The following is a 25,742-nucleotide window of genomic DNA, read 5'->3' as shown; positions in this document are numbered from 1 at the left end:
CTGCCCCTCAAACCTCCTTTGAACATCTCGTTTGAACATTTTTCCTCTCCCCTTCAGTGCATGCCCCGAGTATTAGACATTTCAACTCTGGGAAAAAGATTCTGACTGTCAATCCTATCTATGCCTATCATAATTTTATAGACTTATATCAGGTCTCCCCTCAGCCTCCGCTGCTCCAAAGAAAACAACCCTAGCATGTCCAGTCTCTCCTTACAGTCATACCCTCAAATCCAGGCAGCATCCCGGTAAACCTCTTCTGCACCCAAATGCTTTTTAAATGTTGCTATTGTACCTGCCTCAGCCATACTCTGGCAGCTCATTCCACATACGCACCACCCTCTGCATGAAGAGGTTGCCCCTCAGGTCCCTTTCAAATCTTTCCCCTCTCACCTTAAACCTATGCCCCCTAGTTTTCAATTCCCCTTCCCTGGGAAAAAGACGAAGTGCGTTCATCCTATCTATGCCCCTCATGATTTTATACGCCTCAATAAGGTCACCACCCATTCTCCTACATTCCAAGGAATAAAGCCCTAACCTGGCCAACCTCTCCCTGTAACTCAGGCCCACTCGTCCTGGCAACATCCTTCTAAATCCTTTTTGCACTCTTTCCAGTTTAACAATGTCCTTCCTGTAACAGGGAGCCCAAAACTGTACAAAATAGTTCAAATGCGGCCTCACCAACGACATATACAACTGGAACATAATGTCCCAACTCCTATTCTCAATGCCCTGACTGATGAAGGCCAGTGTGCTAAACACCTCTTCACCACCCTGTCTACCTGTGACACCGCTTTCAATGAATTATGTACTTGTACTGCTAGATCCCTCTGTTCCTCAACACTCCCTAGGGTCCTACCATTCACTGTATAGGTCCTACCCTGGTTTCAATTTCCAAAATGCAGACATCACACTGAGCTGTATTGAAATTGGAATATTTGCCAAGATCCCCCCCCGTAATTTTTGATAACCTTCTTCGATATCAGCAATACTAATTTAGTCTCTTCCACAAACTTACTAACCATGCCTCCTTGTACATTCACATCCAAATTATTTATATAAATAACAAGGGTCCCAAAACCGAACTCTTGGGGCACACCACTAGTCACAGGCCTACAGTCCGAGAAACAACCATCAACCATCACCCTTTGCTTCCTACCATTGAACCAATTTTGAATCCGGTTAGCTAGCTCTCCCGAGATTCTATGCGACCTAAGCTTCCAGACTAGCTTGCCCTATGGGATCTTGTCAAAGGTCTTGCTAAAGTCCATATAATCAACATCTACAGCCATGCCCGCATCCATCCTCTTGGTTACCTCATCGGAAAACTCCAAAAGATTCATCAGACATTACTTCCCACGCACAAAGCCATGCTGACTATCCCTAATCAGATCTTGACGATCCAAATATTGGTAGATTCTGTTTCTCAGAATCCCTTCCAGTAACTTACCCACCACTCATGTCAGGCTCAGTGGCCTTTAATTCCCTGGCTTGTCTTTGCTATCCTTCTTAAACAATGGAACAATATTAGCCATGCTCCAGTCTTCTGGAACTTCATCACTGGAAAGAGATGAAGCAAATAGCTCTGCAAAGGCCTCTGCAGTTTCTTCCCTAGCCCTCCACAAGATCCGAGGATACACTTGATCAGGCCCAGTGGATTTATGTGTTTTAAGGCTACAAATGCCTCCTCCCTAGTAATATGCATGTGGCCCAAGACATGCCAAACAAATTTGATTGCCTATTTTGCAGAGGTGACCAGGTTCAATCAGGCCAAGCTCAAGAGCAAACTACTAAATTATCACCAACACATCTCCTGTTCCATCAGAGGCCCAAACATCCTAGACCAATGCTATACAAATATCAAACATGTCTACCACTCCATCGCCCGCCCACACTTTGGCAAATTAGACCACAAGGCTGTGCTCCTGCTCCCGCCTTGCAAGCAAAAACTGAAGTGGGAGAATTGTGCAATGTTGGTCTGAGGAATCGGATGATGTCCTACGGGACTGCTTAGAGTGGACTGGTCAGTCTTTAAAAACACTTTGACCAGCCTGAATGAGTATGCCACCACGGTAACTGACTTCATTAGTCAGTGTGCAGAAGACTGTGTGCCAAAGAAGCAAATCTACGTGTTTCCCAATTGGAAACCATGGATAAACAGGGATATCCACTGCTTGCTGAAGTCTCGGTCTGAGGCGTTCAAGTCAGGCCCTGATCTATACAAGAAAGAAGTTTAACAACACCAGGTTAAAGTCCAACAGGTTTATTTGGTAGCAAAAGCCACACAAGCTTTCGGAGCTGCAAGCCCCTTCTTCAGGTGAGTGGGAATTCTGTTCACAAACAGAGCATATAAAGACACAACCTCAATTTACATGAATAATATATACAAGAAACTATACAAGAAAACCAGATATAAGAACTAAGAGCAGGAGTAGGCCATCTGGTCCCTCGAGCCTGCTCTGCCGTTCAATAAGATCATGGCTGATCTTTACATAGACTCGGCTCCACTTACCCGCCCGTTCACCATAACACTTAATTCCTTTACTGTTCAAAAATTTATCCTTGCCTTAAAAACATTCAATGAGATAGCCTCAACTGCTTCACTGGGCAGGGAATTCCATAGATTCGTCACTTTCGTCACCATCACTTTGTGTGAAAAAATTCCTCCTCAACTCAGTCCTAAATCTGCTTCCCCTTATTTTGAGGCTATGCCTCCAAGTTCTAGTTTCACCCGCCAGTGGAAACAACTTCCCTGCTTCTATCTTATCTATTCCCTTCATAATCTTATATGTTTCTATAAGATCTCCCCTCATTCTTCTGAATTCCGATGAGTATAGCCCCCGTCTACTCAGTCTCTCCTCATAAGTCAACCCTCTCAACTCCGGAATCAACCTAGTGAATCTCCTCTGCACCCTCTCCAGTGCCAGTATATCCTTTCTCAAGTAAGGAGACCAAACTGTACACAGTACTCCAGGTATGATCTAAGGAGATCCATCAAAAATGCCAAAAGACAGTCCTGGACCAAGGTAGAGTCCCCATGTTAGTCACATGGACTCCTGCTGACTATGGCAAGGTCTGAAAGACATAGGAGGCTACAAGATGAAGGCATCTAAAATTGCTGGCTCCAACACACCCCTCCCTGATGAGCTCAATGCATTCTATGTCCGTTTTAAGCAAGAGGTTAGCCTCCACCCTAGAAGCCTTGGATGAACCTGTATCTGAGGTCACCATTGCTGATGTCAGAGCAGCCTTTTCGAAGGTCAATCCACAGAAAGTGACTGGCCCGGAAGGGGCACCCGGACGAGCACTCAGATCCTGCGCGGATCAGCTGGTGGGGGTATTCGCAGACATTTTCAACCTCTCTTTACAACAATCTGAGGTCTGTATCTGCTTCAAGAAGACAACCATCATCCCGGTACCGAAGAAAAGCCAAGCAGCGTGCCTTAATGACTATCCATCCATCATTATGAAGTGCTTCGAAAGGTGAGTCGTGGCACAAATCAATTGCAGCCTCCCGGATTGCCTGGATCCACTACAGTTCGCCCACTGCCGCAACAGGTCCACAGCAGTGTCGGTAAGAGTGACCACCGCACAACACCTCCATCGTGTTGTGTGGCACTATCACCGTTCTAAATGGGACAGACTTTGAACAGATCTAGCAACTCAAGACTGGGCATCCATGAGGTGCTGTGGGCCAACAGCAGCGGAACTGTGCTCCAGCACAATCTGCAACCTCATGGCCTGGCATATCCCCCGCTCAACCATTAGGACCAAGCCAGGGATCAACCCTGGTTCAATGAAGCGTGCAGGGGGCATGCCAAGAGCAGGACCAGGCATACATAAAAATGAGGTGTCAACCTAATGAAGCTACCAAACAAGACTACTTGCGTGCCAAACAGCATAAACAGCAAGTGATAGACAGTGAAGTGATCCCACAACCAACGGATCAGATCTAAGCTCTGCAGTCCTGCCACATCCAGTCATGAATGGTGGTGGACAATTAAGCAACTCACTGAAGGAGGAGGCTCCACAAATATCCCCATTCTCAATGATGGAGGAGCCCAGCACATCAGTGCAAAAGACAAGACTGAGGCATTTGCAGCAATCTTCATCCAGAAGTGTCAATTTGTTTCACTCCACAAGAGATCAAGGAACAGTTGGAGGCATTGGATATGGCAACGGCAATGGGCCCTGATAACATCCCGGTAATAGTACTGAAAACTTGTGCTCCAGAACTTGCCGTTCCCTTAGCCAAGCTCTTCCAGTACAGTTACATTATTGGCATCTACCCAACAATGTGGAAAATTGCCCAGGTATGTCCTGTACAGAAAAAGCAGGATAAATCCAACCCGGCCAATTACTGCCCAATCAGTTTACTCTTGATCATTAGTAAAGTGATGGAAGGGGTCGTCACCAGTGTTGTGAAGCAGCACCTGCTCACCAGTAACCTGCTCAATAACGCCAATTTGGGTTTCGCCAGGGTCACTCAGCTCCTGACTTCATTCCAGACATGTTTCAAACATGGACAAAAGAACTGAATTCCAGAAGTGAGGTGAGAATGATAGCCCTTGACACCAAGGCTGCGTTTGACCAAGTGTGGCATCAAGGAGCCCTAGCAGAACAGGAATCAATGGGTATCAGGTGGCAAATTCTTCACTAGTTGGAGTGATAACTGGCACATAGGAAGATGGTTGTGATTGTAGAAGGTCAGTCATCTCAGCTCAGCTCCAGGACATCATAAGATCAGAAGTGAGGATGTTCATCGATGATTGCACAAACATCAGCACCATTCGCGACTCCTCAGATACTGAAGCAGTCCATGTTCAAACAAGATCTGGACAGTGTCCAGGCTTGAGCTGACAAGTGGCAAGTAACATTTCGCGCCACACAAATGCCAGGCAATGACTATCACCAATAAGAGACATTCTAACCACCATCCTTTGACATTCAGTGGTGTTACCATCACTGAAACCCCCACTGTCAACATCCTGGGGGTTACCATTGACCAAAAACTCAACTGGACTCGCTATATAAACAGTGGCTATAAGAGCAGGTCATAGGCTAGGTAATTGACCTCCTGACTTCCCAAATCCTGACATCTACAAGGCACAAGTCAGGAGTTTGAAGGAATACTCCCCACTTGCCTGGATGGGTGCAGCTCCAACAACACTCAAGAAGGTTGACACCATCCAGGTCAAAGCAGCCTGCTTGATTAGCACCACATCCACAAACATCCATTGTTCCAAAGGAGCGGCTAGAGAGGTGATTCAAGTGAGGAGAGCTGTTAGGAAAGAGGGATTTCTAACTTTTTTATTTCTTTTTTCGGAGTTTTTGTAAGGCAGTCGGAAGTGTAAAACCAGAAGTAGGCCCCAGTGAGACCTGGGAAGTTTTTTTTTCCTGACGTCAGCCAGTAGCGTGCGGAAGGTTTAAAAAGCAGGCCGCACTATCCAGCGGGCAACGGAGTGAGCAGGTAGCAGAGTGAAGGCTGAAGGGCTTTGGCTCAACTGGCTTCGGCGGAAACGGGCAAGGCAGGGTAGGTTTAGTTCTTAGTTGCTTCCTCTGTTATTTGAAGAAAGGGGAATTATGAGTGTGAGGCCAGTTTGATGTTCTCGGTGTCGGATGTGGGAGGTCCTGGAGTCTCCTAGCCTCCCGGACGTCCACATCTGCGCCAGGTACGTCGAGCTGCAGCTCCTAAGGGACCACGTTACGGAACTGGAGCTGCAGCTCGGTGACCTTCGTCTGGTCAGGGAGAATGAGGAGGTGGTAAAGAGGAGTTACAGGCAGGTGGTCACACCGGGGCCACGGGAGGCAGACCAGTGGGTCACGGTTAGGAATGCGAAGGGGAAAGGTCAGGTACTAGAGAGTACCCCAGTGGCTGTGCCCCTTAACAATAAGTACTCTTGTTTGAGTGCTGTTGGGGGGGACAACCTACCTGGGGAAGCAACAGTGGCCGTGCTCTGGCACAGGGTCCAGCCCTGTAGCTCAGAAGGGTAGGGAAAGGAGGGGGAAGGATGCAGTAATAGGGGACTCTATAGTGAGGGGGTCGGACAGGCGATTCTGTGGACGCAGCCAAGAAACTCGGATGGTAGTTTGCCTCCCTGGTGCCAGGATCCGGGATGTTTCTGATCGCGTCCAAGATATCCTGAAGTGGGAGAAGAGCCAGAGGTCGTGGTACATATTGGTACCAATGACATAGGCAGGAAAAGGGAAGAGGTCCTAAAAGGAGAATATAGGGAGTTGGGAAGGGAGTTGAGAAGAAGGACCGCAAAGGTAGTAATCTCGGGATTGCTGCCTGTGCCACGCGACAGTGAGAGTAGGAATGGAATGAGGTGGAGGATGCATGCGTGGCTGAGGGATTGGAGCAGGGGGCAGGAATTCAGGTTTCTGGATCATTGGGACCTCTTTTGGGGCAGGTGTGACCTGTACAATAAGGAAGGGTTGCACTTGAATCCCAGGGGGGGCAATATCCTGGCGGGGAGGTTTGCTAAGGCGACTGGGGAGAGTTTAAACTAGTATGGTTGGGGGGTGGGAATCAAATTGAAGTGACTGGGAGAGAGGAGGTTAGCTCACAAATAGAGAAAGCTTGTCGACAGTGTGAGAGGGAGGATAGGCAGGAGATAGAGAAGGGGAGCGCTTAGAGCGAAGGTTTGAGATGTGTCTATTTTAACACAAGGACTGTTGTGAACAAAGTGGATGAGCTTAGAGCGTGGATCACTACTTGGAAATATGATGTGGTGGCCATTACAGAGACTTGGATGACTCGGGGACAAGACTGGTTACTTCAAGTGCCGGGTTTCAGATGTTTCAGATGGGACAGGGAGGGATGCAAAAGAGGTGGGGGAGTGGCACTGTTGATCAGAGATAGTGTCACGGCTGCAGAAAAGATGGACACCATGGAGGGATTGTCTACGGAGTCTCTGTGGGTGGAGGTTAGGAACATAAAGGGGTCAATAACTTTACTGGGTGTTTTCTATAGGCCGCCCAATAGTAACAGGGATGTTGAGGAGCAGATAGAACATAGAACATCACAGCGCAGTACAGGCCCTTCGGCCCTCGATGTTGCGCCGACCAGTGGTACCAATCTAAAGCCCCTCTAATCTACACTTTTCCAATATCATCCATATGTTTATCCAATAACCATTTAAATGCTCTTAACATTGACGAGTCCACTACTGCTGCAGGCAGGGCATTCCACGCCCTTACTACTCTCTGAGTAAAGAACCCACCTCTAACATCTGTCCTATATCTCTCACCCCTCAATTTAAAGCTATGTCCCCTCGTGCTAGCCATCACCATCCGAGGAAAAAGGCTCTCACTATCCACCCTATCTAATCCTCTGATCGTCTTGTATGCCTCTATTAATAGAGGCTGACTTAAGTCACCTCTTAACCTCCTTCTCTCTAACGAAAACAACCTCAAGCCCCTCAGCCTTTCCTCATACGATTTTCCCACCATACCAGGCAACATCCTGGTAAATCTCCTCTGCACCCTTTCCAACACTTCCACATCTTTCCTATAATACGGCGACCAGAACTGTATGCAATACTCCAAATGCGGCCGCACCAGAGTTTTGTACAGTTGCAGCATGACCTCCTGGCTCCGAAACTCAATTCCTCTACCAATAAAAGCTAACACGCCTTCTTAACAACCCTATCAACCTGGGTGCCAACTTTCAGGGATCTATGCACATGGACACCCAGATCCCTCTGTTCATCCACACTACCAAGTATCTTACCATTAGCCCAGTACTCTGTATTCCTGTTACTCCTTCCAAAGTGAATCACCTCATACTTTTCCGCATTAAACTCCATTTGCCACCTCTCAGCCCAACCTGCCACTTCCCTCCGCACTGTCCACAACTCCACCGACTTTAGTGTCATCCGCAAATTTACTAATCCATCCTTCTACGCCCTCATCCAGGTCATTAATAAAAATGACAAACAGCAGTGGCCCCAAAACAGATCCTTGCGGTACACCACTAGTAACTGAACTCCAGGATGAGTATTTCCCATCAACCACCACCCTCTGTTTTCTTACAGCTAGCCAATTCCTGATCCAAACCACTAAATCACCCTCAATCCGTATTTTCTGCAAAAGCTTACCATGGGGAACCTTATCAAACGCTTTGCTGAAATCCATATACACCACATCAACCGCTTTACCCTCATCCACCTCTTTGGTCACCTTCTCAAAGAACTCGATAAGGTTTGTGAGGCACGACCTACCCTTCACAAAACCGTGCTGACTATCCCTAATCAAATTATTCCTTTCTAGGTGATTATAAATCCTATCTCTTATAATCCTTTCCAATACTTTGCCCACAACAGAAGTAAGGCTCACCGGTCTATAATTACCAGGGTTGTCCCTACTCCCCTTCTTGAACAAGGGGACAACATTTGCTATCCTCCAGTCTTCTGGCACTGTTCCTGTAGACAATGACGACATAAAGATCAAAGCCAAAGGCTCTGCAATCTCCTCTCTAGTCTCCCAGAGAATCCTAGGATAAATCCCATCTGGCCCAGGGGACTTATCTATTTTTACCCTTTCCAGAATTGCTAACAGCTCCTCCTTATGAACATCAATCCCATCCAGTCCAACAGCCTGCATCTCAGTACTCCCCTCGACAACACTGTCCCTCTCCAGTGTGAATACCGACGAAAAATATTCATTTAGTGCCTCTCCTATCTCTTCAGACTCCACGCACAACTTCCCACTACTGTCCTTGACTGGCCCTAATCTTACCCTAGTCATTCTTTTACTCTTGACATACCTATAGAAAGCTTTAGGGTTTTCCTTGATCCTACCTGCCAAAGACTTCTCATGTCTCCTCCTGGCTCTTCTTAATTCTTTCTTGAGGTCCTTCCTGGCTAACTTGTAACTCTCAAGTGCCCTAACTGAGCCTTCACGTCTCATCTTAACATAAGTCTCCTTCTTCCTCTTCACAAGAGATTCAACCTCCTTAGTAAACCACGGTTCCCTCACACGTCTGCTTCCTCCCTGCCTGACAGGTACATATTTATCAAGGACGCGTAGTAGCTGTTCCTTGAACAAGTTCCACATTACAATTGTGCCCATCCCCTGCAGTTTCCTTCCCCAACCTATGCCAGCTAAATCTTGCCTAATCGCATCATAATTTCCTTTCCCCCAACTATTACTCTTACCCTTTGGTATATACCTATCCTTTTCCATTGCTAAAGTAAACGTAATCGAATTGTGGTCACTGTCACCAAAGTGCTCACCTACCTCCAAATCTAACACCTGGCCTGGTTCATTACCCAGTACCAAATCCAAATCTTGTTGGTCTATCTACATACTGCGTCAGGAAGCCTTCCTGCACACATTGGACAAAAACCGACCCCTCTAAAGTACTCGAACTATAGCTTTTCCAGTCAATATTTGTAAAGTTAAAGTCCCCCAGTACAACTACCCTGTTACTTTCGCTCCTTTCCAGAATCATCTTTGCAGTCTTTTCCTCTACATCTCTGGAACTTTTCGGAGGTCTATAAAAAACTCCCAACAGGGTGACCTCTCCTTTCCTGTTTCTAACCTCAGCCCAAACTACCTCAGTAGACGAGTCCTCATCAAATATCCTTTCTGCCACCGTAATACTGTCCTTGACTAACAATGCCACACCTCCCCCTCTTTTACCACCTTCCCTGCTCTTACTGAAACATCTAAACCCCGGAACCTGCAACAACCATTCCTGTCCCTGCTCTATCCATGTCTCCGAGATGACCACAACATCGAAATCCCAGGTACCAACCCATGCTGCAAGCTCACCCACCTTATTCTGGATGCTCCTGGCGTTGAAGTATACACACTTCAAACCATCTTCCTGCCTGCCAGTACACTCCTGCGACTCTGAAACCTCATCCATGACCTCACTACTCTCAACCTCCTGTACACCAGGGCTATAATTCAGGTACCCACCCCCCTGCTGAATTAGTTTAAACCCTCCTGAAGAGCATTAGCAAATTTCCCCCCCCCCCAAGATATTGGTACCCCTCTGGTTCAAGTGCAGACCATCCTGTTTGTAGAGGTCCCAGAAAGAGCCCCAATTGTCCAGGTATCTGAAACTCTCCCTCCTGCACCATCCCTGTAACCACGTGTTCAGCTGCTCTCTCTCCCTATTCCTCTCCTCACTATCACGTGGCACGGGTAACAAACCAGAGATGACAACTTTGTTTGTTCAAGCCCTAAGCTTCCACCCTAACTCCCTGAATTTCTGCCTTCCATCCCCATCCCTTTTCCTACCTATGTCTTGAGTGCCGATGTGAACCACAACTTGGGGCTGGTCCCCTCCCCCTTAAGGATCCCGAAAACACGATCCGAGACATCAGGGACTCTGGCACCTGGGAGGCAACACACCAACCGCGAGTCTCTCTCGTTCCCACAGAATCTCCTATCCGTCCCTTTAACTATGGAGTCTCCAATGACTAATCCTCTACTCCTCTCCCCCCTTCCCTTCTGAGCCACAAGGTCAGACTCTGAGCCAGTGACCTGTACACCATGGCTTACCCCTGCTACGTTTCCCCCCCCCCCAACAGCATCCAAAAGTGTACTATCCCCAATTTCTACTACATTTTTTGTTTCTCCCCCCCACTTGAACGGCTCCCTGTACCCTGGTGCTGTGGTCAGTTTGCTCATCCTCCCTTTCCCTACCCTTCTGAGCTGCCGGGCCGGACTCTGCGCCGGAGGCACGGCCACTGTTGCTTCCCCCAGGTAGGCTGCTCAGATAGGGAAACAGATCCTGGAAAGGTGTAATAATAACAGAGTTGTCGTGATAGGAGATTTTAATTTCCCAAATATTGATTGGAATCTCCCGAGAGTAAGGGGTGTAGATGGGGAGGAGTTTGTTAGGTGTGTTCAGGAGGGTTTCTTGACGCAGTATGTAGAGAAGCCTAGAAGTGGAAAGGCTGTACTTGATTTGGTATTGGGAAATGAACCTGGTCAGGTGTCAGATCTCTCAGTGGGAGAGCATTTTGGAGATAGTGATCATAATTCTATCTCCTTCACAATAGCATTGGAGAGAGATAGGATCAGACAAGTTAGAAAAGCGTTTAATTGGAGTAGGGGGAATTATGAGGCTATCAGGCAGGAAATTGAAGGCTTAAATTGGAAAGAGATTTTCTCAGGAACATGTACGGAAGAAATGTGGCAAATTTTCAGGGAATATTTGTTTGGAGTTCTGCATAGCAACGTTCCAATGAGACAGGGAAGTTATGGTAGGTTACAGGAACCGTGGTGTACAAAGGCTGTAATGAATCTAGTCAAGAAGAAAAGAAAAGCTTACAAAAGGTTCAGGGAGCTAGTAATGTTAGAGATCTAGAAGAGTATACGGCTAATAGGAAGGATCTTAAGAAGGAAATTAGGAGAGCCAGAAGGGGTCAGGCAGGATTAAGGAAAACCCCATGGCATTCTACAAGTATGTGAAGAGCAAGAGGATAAGACGTGAAAGAATAGGACCTATCAAGTGTGATGGTGGGAAAGTTTGTATGGAACCGGAAGAAATAGCAGAGGTACTTAATGAATACTTTACTTCAGTATTCACTATGGAAAAGGATCTTGGTGGTTGTAGTGCAGACTTGCAGCGGACTGAAAAGCTTGAGCATGTAGATATTAAGGAAGAGGATGTGTTGGAGCTTTTGAAAAGCATCAAGTTAGATAAGTCGGGGGGACTGTGGGAGGTGAGGGAGGAGATTGCTGAGCCTCTGGCGATGATCTTTGCATCATCAATGGAGACGGGAGAGGTTCCGGAGGATTGCGGATGTTGTTCCTTTATTCAAGAAAGGGAGTAGAGATAGCCCTGGAAATTATAGACCAGTGAGTCTAACCTAAGTGGTTGGTAAGTTGATGGAGAAGATCCTGAGAGGCAGGAGTTATGAACATTTGGAGAGGTATAATATGATTAAGAATAGTCAGCATGGCTTTGTCAAAGGCAGATCATGCCTTACGAGCCTGGTGGAATTTTTTGAGGATGTGACTAAACACATTGATGAAGGAAGAGCAGTAGATGTAGTATATATGGACTTCAGCAAGGCATTTGATAAGGTACCCCATGCAAGGCTTATTGAGAAAGTGAGGGGGCATGGGATCCAAGGGGACATTGCTTTGTGGATCCAGAATTGGCTTGCCCACAGAAGGCAAAGAGTGGTTGTAGATGGGTCATATTCTGAATGGAGGTCGGTCACCAGTGGAGTGCCCCAGGGATCTGTTTTGGGACCTTTACTCTTTGTGATTTTTATAAATGACCTGGATGAGGAAGTGGAGGGATGGGTTGGTAAATTTGCTGATGACACAAAGGTTGGAGGTGTTGCGGATAGTGTGGAGGGATGTCAGAAGTTGCAGTGAGACATTGATAGGATGCAAGACTGGGCGGAGAAGTGGCAGATGGAGTTTAACCCAGATAAGTGTGAGGTGGTTCATTTTGGCAGGTCAAATAGGATGGCGGAATACAATATTAATGGTAAGACTCTTGGCAGTGTGGAAGATCAGAAGGATCTTGGGGTCCGAGTTCATAGGACGCTCAAAGCAGCTGTGCAGGTTGAGGCTGTGGTTAAGAAGGCGTATGGTGTACTGGCCTTCATCAATCGAGGAATTGAGTTTCGGAGTCGTGAGATAATGTTGCAGCTATATAGGACCCTGGTCAGACCCCACTTGGAATACTGTGCTCAGTTCATAGAATCATAGAAACCCTACAGCACTGAAAGAGGCCATTCGGCCCATCGAGTCTGCACCGACCACAATCCCACCCAGGCCCTATCCCCATATCCCTGCATATTTTACCCACTAATCCCTCTAACCTACGCATCCCAGGACACTAAGGGCAATTTTAGCATGGCCAATCAACCTAACCCGCACATCTTTGGACTGTGGGAGGAAACCGGAGCACCCGGAGGAAACCCACGCAGACACGAGGAGAATGTGCAAACTCCACACAGACAGTGACCCAAGCCGGGAATCGAACCCAGGTCCCTGGAGCTGTGAAGCAGCAGTGCTAACCACTGTGCTACCGTGCCGCCCACCACTGTGCTACCGTGCCGCCTTCCTGTAATGAGTTCTGGTCACCTCATTACAGGAAGGATGTGGAAGCCATAGAAAAGGTACAGAGGAGATTTACAAGGATGTTGCCTGGGTTGGGTGGCATGCCTTATGAGGATAGGTTGAGTGAGCTCGGCCTTTTCTCCTTGGAGAGAGGAAGGATGAAGAGGTGACCTGATAGAGGTGTATAAGATGTTGAGAGGTATTGATCGAGTGGACAGTCAGAGGCTTTTTCCCAGGGCTGAAATGGTTGCCACAAGAGGTCACAGGTTTAAGGTGCTGGGGAGTAGGTACAGAGGAGATGTCAGGGGTAAGTTTTTCACTCAGGGTAGTGGGTGCGTGGAATGGGCTGCCAGCAACGGTGGTGGAGGCGGATTCGATAGGGTCTTTTAAGAGACTTTTAGATAAGTACATGGAACTCAGTAAGATAGATGGTTATAGGTAAGCCTAGTAATCGCTAAGGTAGGGACATGTTCGGCACAACATTGTGGGCTGAAGGGCCTGTATTGTGTTATCTGCAAGAAGCACTGCTGCAATTCACCAAAGATCCTTAGACAGCACCTTCCAAACCCATGACCACTTCCATCTGGAGGGAAGGGCAGCAAATACATGGAAACAGAAATCACAGAAACCCTACAGAGCAGAAAGAGGCCATTCAGCCCATCGAGTCTGCACCGACCACAATCCCACCCAGGCCCTACCCCTATATCCCTACATATTTACCCACTAATCCCTCTAACCTACGCATCCCAGGACATTAAGGGCAATTTTAGCATGGCCAATCAACCTAACCCGCACATTTTTGGACTTTTTTGAATATCACCACCTGCAAGTTCCCTCCCGCTCACCAAGCCATTCACCCTCCTGACTTGGAAATATATGATTCTATATATATATAGAATTCTATGATTCTATATCGCTGTTCCTTCACATCGCTGGATCAAAATCCTGGAATTCACTCCCGAACGGCATTGTGGATCAACCCACAGAACGTGGACTGCAGCGATTCAAGAAGGCAGTTCACCACCACCTTCTCAAGGGCAACTAGGTTTGGGCAACAAATGCTGGCCAGCAAGCAATGCCCATATCCCATGAATGAATTAAAAGAAAGTTGTTCCCCTTAATTGAAGGGTCAGTCACTGGGGGACAAAAGTTCAAGGTGAGAGGCAGGAGGTTTAGGGGGGATGTGAGGAAAAACCTTTTTACCCAGAGGGTGACGGTCTGAAATGGGATTAGGTGGGAGGTCAGGTGTTTCACGTGTCAGTGCAGATTTGATGGGCCACTGTTTGATTCTCTGCACTGTATGATTCTACTATAAGGGAAATAACCCTAGCCTATCCAATCTCTCCTCACAGCTGCAATTTTCAAACCCTGGCAATATACTGCAAATCTCCTCTGCACTCTTTCCAGAGCAATTATATCCTTCCTGTAATGTCACCAGAACTGTACAAAAACTCAAGCTGTGGCCTAGCCAGTGTTGAATATAGTTCCTGCATTACTTCCCTGTTTTTTCTGTGCTACTATGCTGGATGCAGTAGATGGTACAATGTAGATTCACCTGGACACAGCCTGCTAAGAGGATACATAAATATAAAGAAGGCTTGCAAAGTTAAGTCATTATGCTTTTTGAACAACCAGGATTACGAGATATGATTCTGTTCAGAATTATAAAAGACTGAAGCATGGTGCTTCCAATAGCTGAGGAGGGTACTGGTACAAAAAATAGGTAAAACAATTAGGATTCCACTTACTATATGTGCTTTATGTAAATAATTTATTTCAACTGAACCCATTAATTATTTCTTTGAGCCTTCATGCTCATTAGTTGAGACAATCACAATTTTGTTTTTATCATCTGTTATAATCTGAAAATCTGAGTGTCGAATACAATGCTATAATAATGTGGGTTCCATTCATTTCTATATCTCTCATTATTAATATTTAACATTGTTTGGTATTTTGAGTCAGTGTTTTTTTAAATTAATTGATGGGATGTATGCCCCATCCCCAATTGCCCTCAAACTGAAGAGGGGATCAGGATATTGAATTTGATGATCAACCATGATCATAATGAATGGTGGAGCAGTTTCAAAGGGCTGAATGGCCGACAGGTAAGGTCAGCAGATTTCCCAGCCGAAGGGACATCCATAAACCAAATATTTTTTTTTTTACAGCAATTGACCATGGTTTCATGGCCATTGTTTGATTTTTTTTTTATCAATTCAAATTTCACCATCTGCCATGATGGGATATGAACCCGGGTCCCCAGCACATTACCCTGGGTCTCTGAATTACTCGTCCAGTGACAATACCAGTATGCCGTTGCCTCCCCCTCAGCAGTGGGGCAGCAGTTTTAAAACAACAGACCCATAAAATGTAAACAGGTGAAGCAGTAAATAAGATGAATGAGGGCCAGGTTGCTCATTTGTGGTTTCTGGAGTGAAGCGAGACCGCTGAGTATAAATGAGTTAAGTGGGTATCAATGTTTCACAATGACAATGAAAATGTATCAAATTTTAACCTTCTATCATAAATGCAGAAACATTCTTTTATTTTGAAACCCTCATGACAACATGTTGACAGGTTTATTTATGTATGCAATAGATTTTTTAAAATTTTGCACAGCATTATTTAGAATCTTAGAGTGCAGAAGAAGGCCATTTGACCCATTGAGTCTGCACCCACCACAACCCAACCAGGCCCTATCCCCATAACCCCATGCATTTACCCTAGCTAGTCCCCCTGACACTAAGGATCAATTTAGCATGTCCAATCCACCTATCCTGCACATCTTTGGACTGTGGGAGGAAACCGGAGCACCCGGAAGAAACCCACGCGGACACTGGAAGAATGTGCAAACTCCACACAGACAGTGACCCAAGCTTGGAATCGGACCCGGGTCTCTGGCGCTGTGAGGCAGCAGTGCGAACCACTGTGCCATCGTGCCGTGCTGTGAAACGCGATTAAAATAAGAAAAACTAATGTTGTCTGTTGTTTTGACTTGTTTTAAACTTCTGTTATTCAATGGAGGTGGAAGCTAAGACTATTCATTTAAAAAAGAAGTCAACTAGAATGTGAAGTAATTGAACTGTATGTTTTAACGGTCAGTGACAAGAGTAAACGAAGGACCAGAACAATCAAGAGAAGTTTAGAGCCAAAATGGAATCAAACATTTGTCTATTCTCATGTACATCGGAGAGACTTTCGAGAACGGATGTTGGAAATCACCTTGTGGGATCAACCTCGAGTACAAGAAGAAGAAAGTGAATTTCTTGGTGAGGTAAAAATACACCTTAACATGTTACCATTTTTGCTATAAAAATACTCCAGGCATTCAGAAAACGATCTGATTGGAGAGAGAGTATTGAATAGAAATTAATATCCAACTTCATAATATTCACAAGGCCTGGTCTTCATCCAGACATTGGGAATCAGATATTGGGAGGTGCCCTTCAGATCTTACAACAAGAATAAATTAGAGCTCCTTCCATTGTTTTTCCTGTGTAAATGTGGGCGAGGCTTTTCTTGAGGAGATATTATCATCCATAAAGCAAGTGTGGGTCCTCAGAGATAAGCGGGAGCGCTAGTTTTTGAACAACTTTTATTTACAGCTTCTTGGATGTGAAGATTGAGGATCAATGTCTGATTATGTAAATATCGACATAACTACCCTCAGCCTTTCAAAGAAATTCAGTTTGAACATAGGCCTGGATTTCATTCCCAAGGTGAGTGCACATAGTCAGGAAATCTCCCAGCTTGCTATGCACATCTCAGGGGGGGAATTTGCCCCAAATGGCAGGATCTTCGCTCCAGGAAGGCAACTGCAGGATGGAGCTGGGCCCACCACTCCCCTGGACACAGATTGGAGGTGGCAATCAAGGTTGCCACGGAGAGCTGGTTAAAATGCCTGCCTTGGTTCTCAGTGACTTGATCCTCTGATTTGACCCTCTGGGTCCCAACCCTCACTCGCCCTCGCCTCACCCACTTCCCCTGCCTGTTAATGCAACCCATGTGAACACATGGCCCACAACCACCCTCATGGCCCTTTATAGCACCTATGTCAACTTAGTGCCAACGAACACTCTCCATCTACCACCTTCCATTTTAAACCCCCTTAGGACATTAGCAAGGCCTTTGACAAGGTAGGTTGTTACATAAAGTTAAATCTCATGGGATCCAGGGTGAGGGATCTAAGTGGATACAAAATTGGCTTCTTGATAGAAGCCAGAGGGTGGTTGCAGACGGTTGTTTTTCCAACTAGTGACCTGTGACCAGCGGTGTGCCTCAGGGGTCAGTGCTGGGTCCACTGTTATTTGTCATAACAGTGGACCCAGCACTGGTCGCCTCACTATTGGAAGGATGTGGAAAAGATTGAAAGGGTGCAGAGGAGATTTACAAGGATGTTGCCTGGATTGAGTGGCATGCCTTATGAGGATAGGTTGAGGGAGCTCGGTCTTTTCTCCTTGGAGAGACGAAGGATGAGAGGAGACCTATTAGAGGTGTATAAGGTGTTGAGAGGCATAGATCGGGTGGACTCTCAGAGGCTTTTTCCCAGGGTGGAAATGTCTGCTACGAGAGGACACAGGTTTAAGGTGCTGGGGGGTAGGTACAGGGGAGATGTTAGGGGCAGGTTTTTCACACAGAGGGTGGTGGGCGAGTGGAATCGGCTGCCGTCAGTGGTGGTGGAAGCAAACTCAATAGGGTCTTTTAAGAGACTCCTGGATGAGTACATGGGCCTTAATAGGATGGAGGGTTATAGGTAGGTCTAGAAGGTAGGGACGTGTTCGGCACAACTTGTGGGCCGAAGGGCCTGTTTGTGCTGTAGTTTTTCGATGTTTCTATGATTTGGATGAGAATATAGGAGGCATGGTTAGTAAGTTTGCAGATGACACCAGGATTGGTGGCATAGTGGACAGTGAAGAAAGCTACCTCCTGTTGTGGGAAAAATCCACTAGTCGTCAGACTTCGAGATTCAGAAAACACAATTTATTTAACGGAGCTCCGTGGAGACAAGGCACATGTCTGTAGTAGACCTTCTCTCGGTAAGATGTCGGGAGCGGTCCATCTTTATACTCTCTACACAATGGATGGACCGGTGATTTGAACATTATCACATCGTTTAGGCAGGTACAAACAGATATAGACATTTAACATAGTATTGTTCTTACGAATGGGTACATTTCCTTATGTCTGTATCTATCAATGGTTGGTTTCCTCGCATTCATATTTTCCCGCCCTTCCTATGGCTAATCTATCCTCTTTGTTTCGGGTTTTCCTTATCTTAAAAGATGTCTCGACCCTCGGCTTGGCTTCCTGAGGTGTTTGTTTTACTTTGAGTCACTGTCTGTGATTTAGAAATGACTTGTCTGTTAGGTTTTGATTTAAAGTGATTTCTGATAAGTGGGAGCCGGTGTCTGCTTTTTTGGTTCCTTTCCCAGTTAACTCTTTATGTGCCAGGCAACCATTTTAAAGTGTGCTTTCCTTATATTTTCCCCTTACAGTCCCTCCTTTTGGTCGGATTATAGCTTCAACAATCCCCAGACCAACAATTATACATTCACATATACAATTTTTCATTCTTCTCTCCTTTGTTTCTTTCGATGTCTTCATTTCTTCCAGTATCTTCATTTCTTCCGATGTCTTCAGGGACCTTCATTAGGGGCTCTTCTTTGATGTACACACTGGCTCCTGGCACAATTCTTGCCAACATTATTTTAAGTACAGTAAGAAGTCTCGCAACACCAGGTTAAAGTCCAACAGGTTTATTTGGTAGCAAATACCATAAGCTTTCGGAGCGCTGCCCCTTCGTCAGATGGAGTGAAAATCTGTTCTCCAACAGTGCACAGAGACACAGAAATCAAGTTACAGAATACTAATTAGAATGCAAATCTCTACAGCCAGCCAGGTCTTAAAGGTACAGATAATGTGGGTGGAGGGAACATTAAACACAGGTTAAAGAGATGTGTATTGTCTCCAGACAGAACAGCTAGTAAGATTCTGCAAGATCAGGGGGAAAGCTGTGGGGGTTACTGAGAATGTGACATAAATCCAACATCCCGGTTTAGGCCGTCCTCATGTGTGCGGAACTTGGCTATCAGTTTCTGCTCAGCGACTCTGCGCTGTCGTGTGTCGTGAAGGCCGCCTTGGAGAACGCTTACCTGAAGATCCAATGCTGAATGCCCGTGACTGCTGAAGTGCTCCCCCACAGGAAGAGAACAGTCTTGCCTGGTGATTGTCGAGCGGTGTTCATTCATCCGTTGTCGTAGCGTCTGCATGGTTTCCCCAATGTACCATGCCTGGGGACATCCTTTCCTGCAGCGTATCAGGTAGACAACGTTGGCCGAGTTGCAAGAGTATGTACCGTGTACCTGGTAGATGGTGTTCTCACGTGAGATGATGGCATCCGTGTCGATGATCCGGCACGTCTTGCAGAGGTTGCTGTGGCAGGGTTGTGTGGTGTCATGGTCACTATTCTCCTGAAGGCTGGGTAGTTTGCTGCGGACAATGGTCTGTTTGAGGTTGCGTGGTTGTTTGAAGGCAAGAAGTGGGGGTGTGGGGATGGCCTTGGCGAGATGTTCGTCTTCATCAATGACATGTTAAAGGCTCCGGAGGAGATGCCGTAGCTTCTCCGCTCCGGGGAAGTACTGGACGACGAAGGGTACTCTGTCCACTGTGTCCTGTGTTTGTCTTCTGAGGAGGTCGGTGCGGTTTTTCGCTGTGGCGCGTCGGAACTGTTGATCGATGAGTCGAGCGCCATATCCTGTTCTTATGAGGGCATCTTTCAGCGTCTGGAGGTGTCTGTAGGATCGCAACAGACACCTCCAGACGCTGAAAGATGCCCTCATAAGAACAGGATATGGCGCTCGACTCATTGACCAACAGTTCCAACGCGCCACAGCGAAAAACCGCACCGACCTCCTCAGAAGACAAACACGGGACACAGTGAACAGAGTACCCTTCGTCATCCAGTACTTCCCCGGAGCGGAGAAGCTACGGCATCTCCTCCGGAGCCTTCAACATGTCATTGATGAAGACGAACATCTCACCAAGGCCATCCCAACCCCCCCACTTCTTGCCTTCAAACAACCACGCAACCTCAAACAGACCATTGTCCGCAGCAAACTACCCAGCCTTCAGGAGAACAGTGACCATGACACCACACAACCCTGCCACAGCAACCTCTGCAAGACGTGCCGGATCATCGACACAGATGCCATCATCTCACGTGAGAACACCATCTACCAGGTACACGGTACATACTCTTGCAACTCGGCCAACGTTGTCTACCTGATACGCTGCAGGAAAGGATGTCCCCAGGCATGGTACATTGAGGAAACCATGCAGACGCTACGACAATGGATGAATGAACACCGCTCGACAATCACCAGGCAAGACTGTTCTCTTCCTGTGGGGGAGCACTTCAGCAGTCACGGGCATTCAGCCTTGGATCTTCAGGTAAGCGTTCTCCAAGGCGGCCTTCACGACACACGACAGCGCAGAGTCGCTGAGCAGAAACTGATAGCCAAGTTCCGCACACATGAGGACGGCCTAAACCGGGATGTTGGATTTATGTCACATTCTCAGTAACCCCCACAGCTTTCCCCCTGATCTTGCAGAATCTTACTAGCTGTTCTGTCTGGAGACAATACACATCTCTTTAACCTGTGTTTAATGTTCCCTCCACCCACATTATCTGTACCTTTAAGACCTGGCTGGCTGTAGAGATTTGCATTCTAATTAGTATTCTGTAACTTGATTTCTGTGTCTCTGTGCACTGTTGGAGAACAGATTTTCACTCCATCTGACGAAGGGGCAGCGCTCCGAAAGCTTATGGTATTTGCTACTAAATAAACCTGTTGGACTTTAACCTGGTGTTGTGAGACTTCTTACTGTGCTTACCCCAGTCCAACGCCGGCATCTCCACATCATAACATTATTTTAAAACAGACTTTAAGGCATCCCACAGTCAGACAACAGACAATTATAATGACAATGAGTATGACCAATCCATGTAACAGGTACGACTCCCAGGACTACCCCACCAGCCATGCCAGCCAACTACTTCCTCTCCTGGGTCCCTGTCTAAAGTTATCAAGTTGTTTGCTGATGTCATTGATGACCTGTGTAATATTGTAAGACTCAGCTGTGACATGGGTTATGCAATTGTTGCCTATGATGGCACATACTCCCCCTTGTTGTGCTAACTGGTAGTCCACTGCGTATCGTGTCTGCTGTGTATATAATCTTAGTTCAGCCATTTCTTGGTTAACAGCCTCCAGTGCTTTTGAAGTGCTGTTTCCCAGGATTGTTAGTCCACAAACAATATGGTTTCTATTCTTTGCTCCAATTACCCCGGCTGACCCCCCCAGAGATAAAGCTCCGAGGAACCCATACCCCAGTGAGGATCCCAGTGTACTCGGGCTTCCCAGTCAGTGCAGAATTCCCTGCTAATAGCCCGAGTTACTATTCTCCTCCGAATGTACCCCTTCTGAGGGCATGGAACAGTCAGTGGCCCAATTGTTCCTACCGCAAAACGGTTTGGGAGGTTTGGTGTTTCTGTCATGTAGGTACCATTGAAGAGGAACACATATCCCTTCTTAGCCCGGTAACACATAGTGTCCCGATTATGAGTTTGCTCATACTGCCAATTGTTCAGTTTATTTGGCTTCCCGTTTGATCCCACCACCTGGTAAGTATCAATGGGGTATGTCCATTTGGCTGAGCTTACGTGAGTTCCATTGCATTGCCCACAAATAAGCTGTCTTCCCGCGGTTATATTTAAACATTTCCGTTCGTCACAAATACAAGTAATCTGTCCCTTGTTAATCCTGATGTGGAGATGCCGGCGTTGGACTGGGGTAAACACAGTAAGAAGTTACTTCTTACCTTGTTAATCCGACAATGTTGACAGACACACTGTGTCTGTACACAAGAATCATTCTTAGGGACTAAGGCATAGGCACATCCCCATCCCTGCCCCGTAAAACAAAGCGGATAGCTTGCAGTATCTGAACAAGCTTTTCCTCCCACCTGTTGGGACCCCCCCTGCATGCAGGATCTGTGGGGTTTACAAGTCCCACACATCTCCCCTGTATACCTCTTTTATATTTGCCAATTTGTCCCTTACAGGGGTGGCTACAAATCGGGCTTCTACAGATTGTGTTAACGGGTAACATACAGTTCGATTCCCGTGTAAATGTATGTGAGCTTTGTAAAACAAATTATCTTCCAGCCCAGTTAAATATACAGTTGCCACAACGCAAAATAATAGTTACATACGCGATTACATACATATCCGCAACAGTCATAAAACTTAACACCATAATTCAATTTTTACAAGTTATTTTATTTATTAACCCGCTCTTGCTTGCAGTCTTTGCCTGTGTTGAGGAAAGCAGTTCTGTTCGTTCATCAATTTAGCTACTTATCTCCTTTGTATAATTTCAGCTGCGTCCAGTGCTTCCAGACACCTTTCCCTCTTATGTCTAGACAGGCACAGGTGTCCCCACTAATTATAATTTCATGTGGCCCATTCCACTTTGGTGAAAACCCTGGTTTGTCAGGTAATGTTTTCAGTAGGACGTGACTTCCCGCTCCGCACCACAGTACTTCACAAAATAATTATGTTTTTATCAATACACAATATATAGTATATGAATATATCATACAAAGTTGGTTAAGGCTTTTCAGGATTTGATGTTATTCTTGTGTCTATATGGCAGTGCTATACTGTATAATAAAAATAATCAAGCGGCAGTTGTATCATACCACTTTACACATCGTAACCGTGATATCCAAACCCTTTTAATTCAAGCCGTTTCCATTCTTAAACTGAGCTCCAGATCAAAACCCCTGCACTCTAGGAAAAATAACAGGCACCGAATCAAAATCAAAGTAGGTACAATACATACCAGTTATTTGATTAGGAACATTTTGGTTTCTTAACTGGCTAGATTTTAAGCTTTGCAGTGTTTTTATATTTGGCAAATCTTGGACAATAGATGGCACATGAAATTCCGACGGCAGTACATAATTTTAACCAGTTCAGAATACTAAACTATCTGACGTTCGTAAATCGCGATATTCTGCGATTAATAGTGTATTTCACTGACTTGATATACTTTAAACTGACTCATAGACAATATATTTACCTTAGTCTTTTGTTCCTGCTTTTCTACCTTTCCACAAAATTACTTATTTTCTTCTCTTAACTTCTCAACTAACTCTTGTAATTTCTACTTCAAGACAAAGGAAAGAGCACATGCTTCCTTCCAAGGTTTAAATCCTTTCTTAACATTAAAGCAAACACCAACAAAACATCCACGCAACCACTTTGTTTAAACACACACATGGAAGCTTCCAAAAGTCATTCCACAGCACATCCTTTTTCATTCAAACTTAACATTTCAAACTGGGATGAGAGTAAAACATTCAAAGAGAATACAGAACGTTGATTAGGCTTTTATTCTTCTTTCTTCCAAACTGTAATTAACTCAAAACAGAAGTAGATTCAAGAAATCTTATCACTTTAACCTTTAACAGTTTTAACACTCTCCCAGCCCCCTGAGGCTAAACCAAGGTGCAATGTACTGCACCCACTGCCTGCAACAAACATTCCACAGGAACAAAGAGGCTTCTGCAGCTCCCTGCTCTCAATCTAATACAACAACAACCACCTACATTCGACAAGCTACCAGATCTCACAAACACACTGAAATACAAAAACTAAGATCTCTCCTATCCACCTCCAGGTATGCCACTCGCCCATTCGACCAATTCATCGTAATCTTGGGACATAATCACTCCCATTTTTAGGATGACCTGGTGAGAACTAGAGAGTCCATCCTTAAAAGCCTGGATGAACGCTCAATCCCCTCGCCCTGGGTTCCCTTGTCCTGAGCACTCTTGGTATATCCGGAACAGTCGTTCCCTGTACTCAGAGGCTCCTTCTCCTTTTAGCTGCCTTGTGGTGGTAATTCTGCTCCAGTTAGTGGGAGCATTCCCTAAGACCCTCTGAATTTCTTCTTTAAACTGTAAGAAGGGTGCCTGTTGGGCATCTAACTCTGCTGTTAGGGGGATTACATGTGTCCACTGTCCCCCATTATAATCCTGTGCTATAGGGGCAGCGGGTCCACCTACTACCTGCCTCCACTTATCCGCTGGACAGGCTTCCCTGACCAGCTGGTGTACGTCTCTTAGGTGTAATTGGTGTCCTACCCAGATTGTGTCTAATTCTTCCCAGAATTTAGTGTTCGCGTTTCTTGTTTGTAATTTGCCCAGGGAAGCCATTATCTGCTGTCTCTCACCTGGTTTGGTCGCGTTGCTGTTCCCCCTCGGGTTATGGGCGCTAAGTTGTGCTCCAGCTGTTCCCATTCCTCTGAGGGAGTGGTTGGTCCTCGCTGGGTAGACTCATAAGAAGGTAGAGGATCAGTTTCTCCTCCCCACTGCCTTTATAAAACCTGATTTTGCTTTTCCAGTTCCCTCACTCGGGATTCTAATTCTCTAATTCTTTCTTTATCTTCCCTCCATTTCCTAGAAGAGGCAACTACTTGTTCAATTAGACCTGCTAACTGATGTGTTAACATTACTCCTATTTTCTTTGTTTTGTTTCTTTTTTCTTTATCCATTTTCTCTGCTGCTCTAAGGTTTGAGAAGTATCCCAGCCATCCTTTTGCATTCTCTTTATTAACTCCTTCCTGTCTGTCATGTAGATTTCAATCTGGGAACCTGCAGATCCCCTTTTAACTCCACTATCTGCCATTTCGCAGATTTCACTAACCCCGGCCACGATTACTCTTTAGTAAAGTGTGCTCTCTACCGCAGGGACTTCACAACCCCCGGCCACTATTACTATTCTTAGCAAAGTGTGCTCTCTACCGTAGGGACTTCACTACCCCCGGCCATTATTGCTATTCTCACACCGTGTTTCACTGACGTTACAGGGTTTCAGATTATACTCACGGCTTCCACGATTACCACTTCGGCAATGTGCTTCTCCACCGGAGTCCGGTTTAGGTCAGAGTTGATCAAGCTCCTGTTCCGCCCCGCTTTTCACAACATTGACAGTACAGTTCCCAACTTTTCAATACTTTCATGCAATCAGCTGGTAACTCTGTGTCTGTTCACCACTACAGAGTTTGATGTTAAACCGACTTCTGCCCTTTTGTGCTTCACAATCCTTTAGTGCCCTTGGTGTCTCTCACTCACTTCAATTCCTGACCTTCACGTGGCAGATTTCTGCTCTTAATAGCCAGTCTAAGGCAGAGGTTTTGAGACAGGCACTACCTTGTCCTTTTGTCGATCAGCACAAATCACAGTTACTTATTACTATCAGCAGTTAGTACTTATCACTATAACAAATACACAGTACAAATATTTCCCCCTTGTAAACTGTATTTTCTGATCCAGTCTGACTCTCTCAGATTCCGCGATCTCTACCCCGGTTGCGATCGTGGCCAATCGATCTCACCAGTAATAGGATCCTAGCCGACTACGCCAATTTGTTGTGGGAAAAATCCACTAGTAGTCAGACTTCGAGATTCAGAAAACACGATTTATTTAACGGAGCTCCGTGGAGACAAGGCACATGTCTGTAGTAGACCTTCTCTCGGTAAGATGTCGGGAGCGGTCCATCTTTATACTCTCTACACAATGGATGGACCGGTGATTTGAACATTATCACATCGTTTAGGCAGGTACAAACA

General features: G+C 46.0%; 1 protein-coding gene across 1 annotated transcript in view; it reads left to right on the top strand.

Annotated features, from left to right (window-relative positions):
• The window catches only part of LOC144494018 (regulating synaptic membrane exocytosis protein 1-like), a gene marked incomplete at its 3' end in the record, with an annotated part of 567,179 nt that overhangs the window by 311,372 nt on the left and 230,065 nt on the right, over nt 1-25,742 (top strand). The window contains exon 12 of the mRNA XM_078213592.1: nt 16,147-16,318. Within this exon, the coding sequence (XP_078069718.1) occupies nt 16,147-16,318 (172 nt within the window). The remainder of the gene's footprint in view (nt 1-16,146; nt 16,319-25,742) is intronic.

Source organism: Mustelus asterias, chromosome 5 (genome assembly GCF_964213995.1).
Source record: "Mustelus asterias chromosome 5, sMusAst1.hap1.1, whole genome shotgun sequence".
Taxonomy (NCBI): Eukaryota; Metazoa; Chordata; class Chondrichthyes; order Carcharhiniformes; family Triakidae; genus Mustelus; species Mustelus asterias.
Note: the sequence above shows the minus strand (reverse complement) of the source record. Positions and strands in the feature narration are given on the sequence as shown.